Source organism: Lucilia cuprina, chromosome 5, assembly GCF_022045245.1.
Source record: "Lucilia cuprina isolate Lc7/37 chromosome 5, ASM2204524v1, whole genome shotgun sequence".
NCBI lineage: Eukaryota > Metazoa > Arthropoda > Insecta > Diptera > Calliphoridae > Lucilia > Lucilia cuprina.
The window spans coordinates 55,544,536-55,556,532 of NC_060953.1; the positions used below are offsets into that span (position 1 = coordinate 55,544,536).

An 11,997-nucleotide genomic window follows, 5' to 3' on the forward strand; every position below is an offset into this window, starting at 1 on the left:
ACTGCTTAATTGTAACTAATAATTAGAAGAAAAAACTATCCTAATACTGATGAGTACCTTTATTAATATGTTTCATAAGTTAACTTTACAATTGTAATTAATTGAACAGTGTGACAGGTAATAAATCATACATATTTGAAACTAAAATGGTAAAAAAAATATTAATCCTTTTGCAATTTTTTCGGCTTTCAAAGTGTTTTCAAATTTGTTATCACTTTTTTTTGTTAAATTTGATATTACTCCGTGCCCCCTTAAAAAATCAAGGGATGGGAGATTTACAATTTCAATAATTTTAATATAATGTTTCAAATATTCTATTAATCTGTGGTCTAAAGCAATTAAACATAACCTCACTTGAGGTAAAATGAAAGCACGAGGCTAATGTAGACAACACATAACTTTGAACAGTTATGTGAAGTAATACACTTCACCAGTAAAACTGTCGAAAGCCAGGCAACAAACAAAAGCCTGCACGCGTTTAAGAAATAACCGCGATGACGCGAGAGTTGTCCCCAACTCAGACCTGAATTACGTCTCTTATCACATTTTTCTAAACAATACAATTTTTTATAGAAAATTCTATTTTAAATATGTTAATTCTGATATAAAAGACGAACTAATCGTTTGTTCTGTTTGTAGTCTCCTCTCCTACATAGTTTCTTCTATAGTGACTAGACTCCAGTCTGTAGTCTAGTCTACAGTCTTGTCCATAGTCTAATCGGTATAAACTTGTCTTGCCTTTAGTCCAGTATCTTTGTATAGTCCAATCAATAGTCTAGTATTTAGTCAAGTCCAAAGTCTTGTCTATAACCCAGTCTATATCTAATTAATACTCTAGTCCATAGTCTAGGCTATAATCTAATTTATAGTATAATATATACTTTGGTATTCAGCATTTCGATTCGACTCTTCTCCACATAAACAACAACTTACAAAAACGTAGGTACGATCGTAACTCAGAATACACACGTTCGTAAAGCATTGAAACGAAATGGAATTGCTTCTTTTTCTTACGATTCAGTTTTTTGTCTGAATACCTTTTTTTCGATCGTTGCGTAACTGAAAGCGTAAACGTAATTGAAATGCAGAATAGGGTGATAGTAAAAGTGATAGTCTAGTCCAGCGTTTTGTCTAGTTTATAGTCCAGTCTATAGTCTAGTTTATAGTCTTGTCTATAATACAGTCTATAGTCAAATATATTGTCTAGTCTATAGTCGAGTCTATTGTCTAATCTATAGTCTATATTATAGTCTAGTCTATAGTTTATTCTATATTATAGTCAACAATCTAGTAACAAGTTTATTTTATCGTCTAGTCTATTATACAGTCTAGTCTACATGTTAGTATATAGTGTAAATTAAGTTTGTTAAATGGAATGTTTTTTGCATATAATTTGTAGCTTTTTAAAGAAACACTGTGTACTCTTCAGAAAAGTGCCAATTTGCACTAGTTCTATTACCGCATTTTCAACTAACTAGTTACCTGTGGTAAATAAAGTGGTTGATATTTAGCCTAAATGTAAACTACATTTCACCATTGTAGTCAATAGTTTACATTTGATAAAGTTTCGCATGAAATTTATAAAAATATATTGCAAATAAATTTAAAATGCCACTTTGATAGTCACATGTAATGCTTAAAATAACCACATGGCACATTTCTGACGAAATGTTATGCTGAAAGTGTCCGTTTGCATTTAAGTAGCAGAGAATATAAAAAATGTTACAAAAATTACATGCTATTCATGACAAGAATTAGAGCTTTGTTTGAACTAGAGATCAGTAGCTCAGTGGTAAGAGCTTCTAACTACAAATTGAAAGACACCAAGTGCCTGAGAATTCATTTATTCTTTTTATTTTTTTAATTTTTGTTGGAGAATTTGAACTAGTGATAATAATGGAAACATGTTATGCAGGTGTATCTATCGTCCACCCGCAATGATTTCCCCATGTTAAATTCAACAGTGAATAACATTGCTAGTGGATTGAAAGTTCACTAGTGTGGATTCTTAGTTCATTGTACTGCAGGGTATTTTTTAATCATATTAATGAATCATCACCTAACACATAAAGACGTCATTTTATAGTGGTATTTTAAAAAAGCCACATCAGAAATATTTATACATAAGTTTTTAAGTACAATGTCTATAGATGTTTGCATATATACATACATACACATAACGTAACAAGTGTTTAAATATAAAGAATACTATGATATTAATAAACATACTTAGGTGTTCACATCAAACTAAAATATGTATATTAATTGCTAATATTTAATAAATAATATTTTATTTTTCAAACCCATCACCAAGATGATAATAATCTACATTAAGTTGTCAATACATTAATATTGTATATTAACGAAGACTTTTAAGTAGAATAAAGAAATTTTAAATGATTTTGAAATAACTCTCGTATGTGCGGTTTTAATGTCATAAAAGAGTAATTATTAAATGATTGAACTCTTTGTAGAAAAAAAACATTAACAATACGTTAAGAAAATGTTTCACTTCGTTGTTGCTCCGACAAACAATTTTCAAATTTTGCTAATGAGTAATCTTGATAATGTAGTTATTTAATATATTACGTGATAAGGAGTGGTCGGGCATTGCATTCACCCGCATCCGGTTCTACGTACCGGATTGACCCAAATTATTCGGCCAAGAGCTCCCAATCACAGCAACAACAACAATAGAATCAGTCCAATTATCTAAAGCATCTATCCGACGTTTGTAGTTCGAATCATAGTTGATTTATACTTTTTTTTGTAAAAACTATTCCAAAAAGTACTATAAAATAACTTGTTAACGGAGGACTGCGTAAGCGAAAAGACTAATAAATACAAAAAATAACTATGGAGCCAGGTTTAATCCCGAGAATGTTGGTTAAGCACACAGCAGTTACTTTTTTGAACCTTGTCGAAAAAAATATTTAGTTATTCACCCCAAATGTAAATAATTCTACATTGCTTCAATATGACTTGCCTGCTTACCGGATAAGAAACATTTTCCTGGCAGATTTTCAGAAAACCGTTTTTTTGTAATTTTGTCATCTACAATTTAAGTTGTATGTTTCTTGCGATTCTGAGCCTATTTGCTACAGGAGTATTGGCCCCTATTCTGCATTTCGATTTGAATCGAAATTTTTCTCCGTTTGGCAACTTAGGTTAGGTAATCAGGCTGCAAAGACGCACACTTGGGTCCTGTTGGTCCCTTTCTGATACCTGTAAAGTTAGTAAAATATAAAAGAAAGAGAGTAGGGGGTAGTTGAAGATAGTTTAGGATTAAGTCATAGAAGAGAAATTGAAGTGGAGGAGAAGATTAAGAGGTCTGTCCTTGTGGCACCAGTCCAGATATGCCCACTTGGCAACTCTGCATTTCGATTCGACTCTCCGCCACATAAGCAACAACTTACAAAAACGTAATTACGATCGACATCGTTTGTGAATTGTACAAATGAAATTTGAAAAAAAACACGATTTATATTTTTGAATAGGTATTTCCTTTATTTTAATTTCGTAATTATAAAAAAAGTGTAATTCTTAAATGTATTTATAAATAGTAAAGAAAAATAATGAAAACAATAACGCACCCAACATTTAAAGGCATAAACAAAATTAATTTCATTTTTTTAAATATAAATTAATGAGAAGAGTAATTTAGAATTTATTTCTTTTTTGCTTTTCCTCAAGGCAATAATTTGTATTTAAAGCCATTTAATAGTTATACATTTTACAAGAGTCTTATTAATGATTTTAATTACATATATACTTTAAATACACTATGTGTATACATACTACATACATACATATATTTGTTTATTTTTATTAGTAAACAATGTAATTTAACAAATTAATCATCCTTAGAATTGCCTTTACCACCCTCAGTTGCACCACTAATGGTAATTTTCTTTTGCAATTTGCTGAACTCTTCAGTTAGGCGATCATATTCCTTATTCAAACTTTCGGCTTGAGATTTTAAGGCTTCTTTATCCTTCTTTTCACGATTAAGCTCAGAGGTTAGTTCATGGATGCGTTCTTTCAATTGTGAAATCTATTGTATACAATATAATAGTAAAAAATTGTTTTAGTTATATAATTTCATTTACAAATTCGTTCGTTTATTCGTTTTTCGTGTATTTATGTAAACAATACTGCAGTAAAACTTAAGAAAAAAATGTTTTTAACTTATAGTTATGCTTTTTAAAAGGAAAAAAATGAGTTTTAAGAATTTGGTTGAGGGGTAGTGGGGATAGGGTCTTTTGTAATGTTTTTTACGTGTTCCTTCTTTTAATTTTTCGAAATTTATGTATATTTGTGTTTTAACATTGGCTGTGATAAACTTGCATTGAGTCCTTGTACACGTCTCCTTAAATTGGAAAGCTGTTGAAATGAGTATTAAAAAATTTTCAAATTATAGATAAATAACTTAAGAAAACTATTTATGTTTTTGTTATAAACATTCAAAACAACAAACCAACCATCCATGCAATATATAAACAAATATAAAAGTAGTTTTTTTTTTTCTTCAAAAAAACAAAAAAGTATTTTGTATAGCAGCTTTTCAAATCGAACTATGTACAAGAACTCGTTTTATTTTAGGCAGCAACAGCAAAAAAACAAACATTAGAAGAATATTAAAATATGTTTATAAAATGTTGGGGAATGTGTGAATATATATATTTAGTTCATGTGAATGACACAAAGCGAGAAGTACGGTGTCAAACACATAAATATATGCACATATATAAATGTGTATTTACAGTATTGTTCGAAACCTATGCAACTTTTTTTGGCATTATATACAAAATGCTATATTTTCTATTTTAATTGATTAATTCAAAATTATATAATTGATCATAATAATATTATGTGTCTACATTAAAATAACAACTAAAGTTTAATTCCATTTCGCTGTGAGTTACAAGAACATAATGGCCCCTATTCTGCATTTCAATTCGAATCGAAATATTCTCCGTTCGGATACTTTCCCAGCAGTTCGACGGGACAGTCCCAAACTGACCACTTAACCTACCACTTGTGTTGGCCCCAAGCCACCTGACTACCCTGGTGACCGACCATTTTAACATGGGCCTGTCTACGAGGAAGTCAATCGTCACTCTACACCCTACAAAGAGACAGTAAAGAGACGATTGCCTCCGCTCTCGCTTACAAAGGGGGCACTAAAGTGACGACTGTCTTCATTCTCGATTACAAAGAGTTTATTTGTGACGAAAGACCAAAAACATACGAATTAGAGTCAACCAGGTGGTAAGATATTAATGCAACTAAAATATAAAAATTTCAAGTGTCTACTCTCTAGAATACTATGGGACAATAATGTGACGATTGGCCCGAAAGATATAAATTTGACTCCACTAGATGGTGGCATATTAGTAGAAAGTAATAATCATTTCTAAAGTAAAGAGCCGACTGTCTCCGCTCCCGCTTACAAAGAGGAAACTAAAGTGACGACTGTCTTTATTCTCGATTGCAAAGGGTACATTCGTGACGAATGACCCAAAACATACGAATTACAGTCATCCAGGTGGTTAACTATTAGTGGAAATTACTGTATTTTTCGTATGCATTGACTCTTTGTCGAACTGCTGGGTTGGTATTCTGCATTTCAATTCGACTCTCCGCCTCATAAACAACAATTTACAAAAACGTAGGTACGATCGTAACGAAGAATACATACATTCGTAAAGCATTGAAACGATATGGAATTGCTTCTTCTTTTTTTACGATTCAGTTTTTTGTTGCATAACTGAATGCGTAAACGTTATCGAAATACAGAATCGAGGTAAATAACTGAATTAACTCCATAAATAGCTGTTCGAAACTTAAGCAACTTTTAATCTTCTTATGAAATTCTTTGGTCCTTTTAAGTAACAAAAACTTTAATGGAATAGGTTAGTTACACGTGTAGTTCGTAATGAATCCCTAACGGATTTTGAGATATACGCCCCTGAAATGTTTTCTAAAACGGCGAACTCCGACCCAGAGCTTCAAAAGGTCAGGAGATTTTAATGAGCAATCAAAGATTTAGGTTCCTATTACCCGATGACTACTCTTAGATCAACTTTGCCAAAGGTTTTGGTTCATTATCATGCTGAAAATAACAATAAAGTAAGTTGTTCTGTTCGGTGTACTCAATTATATGATTCATTTTCTTGGCGAAAAACGTTCCAAAAAGAAAAACAATCCAACTTTGTATATGTTTCAACATCAGGAGTAAGTTTTCTCTTCAAAAAACTTGGCTACAGCCTTAAACAAAGTAGTATAGAAAATATACCACATTGTATACAATGACAAATAAAGTTGCTTAGGTTTTGAACAATACTGTATGTAAATAATTTCTTCTAAAATACTCACTATACTCGCATACGTTGGTGTAAATGTGAAAACTTAAAAAATAGTTAAATATTGTCTATGTTTTCAGTTTACAATTCGAAATTGATGTTCTAATTTTTTTCCATTATTGGATTCTTTTAGGCAAGGTCACTTACTCAAATACATATATGTATGTTCAGTATTCAAGAGAATACTTGTTTGTCTAATAATATTCAAATAAAATTAATTAATAGCTTCGTTCTATTATATTTCTCTATATAGGTATTTGCGAAATAAAAGTTTAAAAATACTTCTATAAAACTCAAAATTAATTTTATGCTCGAATTCAGAAAGAATAAAAGAACACAATTTTTAAAATTTTGTATGAAAACTACAAAATTTTTGTTAGTGTTTTTCATATAAAATTTTCAATTTGTTTTAAATTCTACTTTCTGAATATGGATCTTAGTTTTGCACTTGTTCAGCTCTGTTGTAATTTATTGCTAATTGTGTTTAGTTCTAGTCCAAAAGCAAAATAGAAGCTTTTATTCACTTCTTGTTCAAGTCCGTTCAAGTTCTTAGTCACTTTAAGTTAATTTTGTGATCCGGAAATACCTATATTTCATTTAACTGCTTTGCAGGTCTATATATATATCTTAAACGTAATATGTGTGTATAAAAAATTGATTTATCCTCTTATTTTCTAATATTAAAAGAAGGCTCAAAAATTCTAGTTAACCTATTTAAATGCCAAAAACAAAAATCACATTTAAAAATATATTCACACATTCAACTTTCAATCAAGTAAAAGAAAAAGAAATGTATACACAACCATATTGTTGCATTTACTGAATTTAAAAATTTTCAAACAACATACCTCGCCCAAAGTACTATCTTCAGTTGCTTCTTTGGCTTTCTCTGTTGTCTTTTCTGCCATCAATGATTTTACGGCAGCCGAAGCCGATTGAGCTTGTTTCAATGAGGCTTCACTCTGTGCCAAAAGATTGGCTTGTGCCGAGATTAAAGTTACCAGACGACGAATAACCAATACCAAGAAAATAGCAAAGCCCGAAATATAGAAATTACGCTGAGCACGGAACAGGCGCATACTGTGCTGCATTTCCACATTTAGATGGACATCGGAAGAATGATCGTGATGAGAGTATTTACGCATTTCACGTATGGCATCCAAAAGGAATAACACTAAGACGCCCATGATAAGGAAAAAGTATAGATGAGCCTGTTGGGCCAACATGGCCAGAAATTTTGATTTAAAGAAACGATTCCATTTATAGGGACTGGCAATTGGTAAAACCAATAATAGAACTAAAGCTATTTCGGCATACAGAAAGCCAGCAATCAAAGTCCAGACAAGACTCATTTTTGTTCGTTTATGGTACTTCTATTGTGTATTTATGATCTTAAAATAGATTTTTTTTGTGTAGAGTTCTTTTTTTTTTCGTTGGCTATTTCCACTTGACTGCCTCCAAGAAAGCACAGAAAAACTAATTTAAAAGTAAATTATTTTCAATTTAAGCAATTTTTAACACGTCTTGTTATTTTATATTTTAATAAAAAATTACAAAAATGTATGAGTAATTCTTACTTTATATAGTTATTAACTTTTTAACTTGGCTGATTTTATTTTCGTTGCGTTTTTATTTTCTCATCATCGAACTGATGAAATATTTTTGAGATCCACGTACTTAAGCTTTTTTTAGGAAAAAAATTAATTACTTTTTGTTGCTACTTCACCTTTGTTCTTCTATATAGTCACTACGTGTGTGAACGAAATAAAGATATACAATTTAGAGAAAACCGGTAAATTTGCATATATTTGACTCGTTCTAGCATTGTTTATATTACAAAAAAAGCTTTCTCATTCAAGTGATGCCAACAGCATTTAGGCGGTTTATTATTAAAAACGATTTGACGTAAAACTGGTCAAATTTAATAAGGGTTTATATAATTTTGTATGTAGTTGTTTAAAGACATATTAATTATAAAATTTAGAAAAACAAAACGAATTTACTTTATTTTCTCTACCAACACAAAGTCATGGAGACGTTTAATTGCGATTTTTTTGACTGATAAAAGAGTTAATTATTATCAACAAAATAGCTGATTTCAAATTGTGTGAATAATTAGCAATACTGGCAGCATGAGATTTGTTGTTGTTTTCAAAATAAAATTTCAGGTTATTATTTCTTTTCTAATTAATTTTTAATATAGATTTGTTTTTGGCATTTAAATGGTTAATAATTAATTTTCAGATTTTTATTTTGCACTTACCTCTTTCACATTTTTATCTTCCACAGCTTCCTTTGCTTTTTCGACTTTCGTATTTTCATTCATAATATTGCGCACGGCTGTCGAAGCTGATTGAGCTTGTTTCAAAGAGGCTTCACTTTGTGCTAACAGTTGGGCTTGTTGGGAAATCAAACTTACTAAACGTTTTATAACTAAAACTAGGAAAATAGCAAATCCGGAGATGTAGAAATTACGTTGTGCTCTAAACAAACGCATACTGTGTTGCATTTTCATATCCAATTGAGCCTCCTCGCCCAATTCCTGTTTGGAGAATTTGGTTATTTCACGTATGGCCTCCAATAGGAATAGGACTAAAACACCGATTAAAATGAAAATGTATAGTTGAGCCTGTTGTGCCAACATGGCTAAGAATTTGGATTTGAAGAAACGATTCCATCTTGTTGCACTAGCTACAGGTAGTACCAATAACAAGACAATAACGATTTCCGTAAATAGGAAAGCATCAATTAAAGTCCAAACAAAACTCATGTTTTTTTTTAGGGTAAAAAGGTTTTCACTGAATTTATTATTTACTTGTTGAAGTATTTAATCGTACTAAGCTAAGCGCACAAACTAAATTATTTAACCTTTGTATTGTGTTTTGTTGAAACGGTAAATTATAGAGTCGTTTGTTATCATTATTTTGTTTAAAGCTTTTTTGTTGTTGTTGTTTTTAAATACAACAAATTATCTAACATTATGTGGTAGTGCATAGGTAAACGATTAGATAATTTCCAAAAATTAGTAAACTTTCTTTAAAACTAAACATCAGTTACCAAGGTTTGTAACTGGTATCGTTAAGTTATCGTTAGCATTTCCCAAAAATACCAATACCGAAATAAGTCAAAAATACCCATATCCAAATATGCCGAAATTCAATACCTATATACTACCGTTATTTTATGAAAAATATCAAAAATAAAGAAACTGAAGTGTGCCATAAAAACTTTTTAACATAACGTTACCGTAATATGTTTAAATACCGAACATGGTATCTTTTCAACGTTTTGGATTGGTTGCCAACCTAACTTTATACCACAACATAGGGTCCTACAGTTGAAACAAAAAGTCGACATTTTGCATTTAGTTAAAAGTTGACTTTTTGCATTATATGAAAAGTCAATTTTTCGACTTTAATTAAAAGTCAACTTTTAGTATTTTACTTTTTTCGACTTTTTCCGATTTTTCTCGACTTTTCGACTATATACCACTTTTATTTATTTATTGAAACAAAGTAATATAAAAGCCTTTTTCCGACTTTTCGTACATTATCGACTTTTTCCGACTTTTATTTACAAAGTCGACTTTTTTCATAGACGATAGTCGAGTTATCGACTCTTTTGGAACAAAATAGTCGACTTCAACTTTTTTCGACAAAAAGTCGATTGTTCGAGTGTCGATTTTTAAAAATCTTTTGCAGATAAATCAAAAATAAATTGGCAACACTGACCGTACTGTTACCAGAACAACAACAATGTAACATGCTTGTTTTTTATTTATAAACAAAGTCGGAAAATATAATTTTTTATACATCAAATTTCATTCTCAGTTAAATATCGATATTCTACAATGTCCTACGAAAATTGGTTGAATTATTTAAAAAGTGCCGAAAAGAATTCCATGATAAGCGGTCGTTGCCGTAAGATCTTTTACAAATTCCCCGATGGTCAACAAATGGCTGAGGAATACAGTTTAGATACGGGCGTTGTGCAAAAGAGAGCCTGGCGCAAAAGTAAACAACTAATGGGTGAGCCTGAATGGGAAGTTGAATTGGGCGAAGATCCTCGACAATTGGCCGCAGTTAACGACACTAGTGATTTACGCAACGAAGATGGTAGCTTTACTGTTAAAATCAGTAACACGGAACCAATATTAACGAAACGTATAACAAAGAAAAATATCGAATGGCGTATTAGAAATCTGCCCTATAGTATAGAGGTTTATCAAGTCCAAGCAGACCCGGAAAAAAGAGCCATAATCGTGAAAACCACTAATAAAAAATATTACAAAGTAATACCTTTACAGGATTTAGATCGTTGTGGCTTAGTGCCAACTCAGGCAAATATATCTGTACATCATCAGTACAATACTTTAATAATAACTTATAAAAAACCTGAACTATTATGCGAAATGGAGGCGCAAGTTTTATTGCTTTTAAAGGAGGTGGAAACTGAAACTGATATGGAAGAATTATTACAGGATTTATTTAAAAAATAGTTTTTAAAACTAATTTTGATTTTATTTTAAATTTTTACTTACATATAACACATAATAAACAGAGAGATCATAACAAAAAAATGCAATTGAAATTTAAATATTGCTTATTACTTTTGAAAATTCTCCACTAAACCACTCGTTGAGGTTACATCAAAAGCACTATAATCAAAAGATGGCAATTCTAGAGGAGCTAGAGAGGGCAAATCATCATCTGTGCTTAGCAAATGATTGTCCATTAAGCTCAAACGTCTTAAGTTTGTTTCCAAGTTTTCCGCTAACATTTCTTTGCCATTATCAGTGGAAACTTTTGCTATTTGCTCTTGTGTCATTATGTTGCCATGATTGTTATCCTTTAGTGTTTGCATTTCCATACGCTGTACATTTTCCATTAACGTACTGCCATATTTATCATTGAACTCTTTAATTGTTTTATCTATTGACCTGGCAATCGATTGTGCATTCACAATATCGGTTTTCAAATTGTTGCTGTTAATGGGGGCCACTTCAATTTGGACTGATGGAACAATTTCTTTTGATTTCATTCTTTCATATTGTATTTTACGCATTTGTATTTGTTTCAATTTACGTTCATAGTCCCATTTTTGTGTATTTAATACTTCCAAGGATTTGGGTATCTTTACGTTTTTATAGGCGTCGTCTACATATAGCAATGATGTTTCAATTGCCTTAAAAGCCTCCTCGTAACGATGTCTTTTGATTAGCTTATCAGCTCTTCTTTCGTGAAAATGAGCCTGTGTATTTTGTTATAAATAAAAAATCATTTTTTTTTTTTTTGTTTTAAATTAAATAATTACCAAATTTAAAGGTGCGCAATCCATTTTACTGTACTAACATTTATTTATTGAAAAATGTAAATAAAACAACAGGAATGAACTAGTAGTTACAATTGTACTTTTTTAAGTACAAAACTTGTAGCAACCAAAAGTGCCACTAATCTTGGTGTCTAGGGCTCTATAGTTAAAACGAAAAGTCGACTTTTTGCATTTTATGAAAAGTCGACTTTTCGACGCACATAAAGAAAACAACCCGACGAAAAATAAAACAAACCGTAACAGCTGTTTTATCAAAATAAACATTTTTTTGGTGTGGTGAGTTATTTTTGTTTACAAATAT

At 30.8% G+C, this 11,997-nt stretch overlaps 3 protein-coding genes across 4 annotated transcripts; 1 reads left to right on the forward strand and 2 right to left on the reverse strand.

Annotated features, from left to right (window-relative positions):
- Positions 1 to 3,484: 3,484 nt before the first annotated feature.
- Positions 3,485 to 9,216, reverse strand: LOC111678522 (B-cell receptor-associated protein 31). Of its 2 annotated transcripts, XM_023439899.2 has the most exons (3): positions 7,943 to 8,096; positions 7,214 to 7,841; positions 3,485 to 4,054 (listed from the first exon to the last, which is right to left on the reverse strand). In XM_023439899.2, the coding sequence occupies exons 2-3, from the start codon at positions 7,715 to 7,717 to the stop codon at positions 3,854 to 3,856; spliced, it is 705 nt and encodes a 234-aa protein (XP_023295667.1). In that variant the 5' UTR covers positions 7,718 to 7,841; positions 7,943 to 8,096; the 3' UTR covers positions 3,485 to 3,853. The 2 variants fall into 2 exon arrangements, with proteins under 2 accessions (XP_023295667.1, XP_023295666.2); XM_023439898.2 differs by lacking the exons at positions 7,214 to 7,841; positions 7,943 to 8,096 and adding an exon at positions 8,629 to 9,216.
- An 888-nt stretch (positions 9,217 to 10,104) lies between these two features.
- On the forward strand, positions 10,105 to 10,946 carry LOC111678506 (protein DPCD). The gene is made up of 2 exons (XM_046951580.1): positions 10,105 to 10,122; positions 10,196 to 10,946. The coding sequence occupies exon 2, from the start codon at positions 10,216 to 10,218 to the stop codon at positions 10,861 to 10,863; it is 648 nt and encodes a 215-aa protein (XP_046807536.1). The 5' UTR covers positions 10,105 to 10,122; positions 10,196 to 10,215; the 3' UTR covers positions 10,864 to 10,946.
- On the reverse strand, positions 10,848 to 11,771 carry LOC111678505 (nuclear receptor-binding factor 2). Its single transcript, XM_023439880.2, has 2 exons — positions 11,679 to 11,771; positions 10,848 to 11,615 (listed from the first exon to the last, which is right to left on the reverse strand). Exons 1-2 carry the CDS (start codon positions 11,700 to 11,702, stop codon positions 10,971 to 10,973), a joined length of 669 nt encoding a protein of 222 aa, XP_023295648.1. The 5' UTR covers positions 11,703 to 11,771; the 3' UTR covers positions 10,848 to 10,970.
- Positions 11,772 to 11,997: the final 226 nt, after the last annotated feature.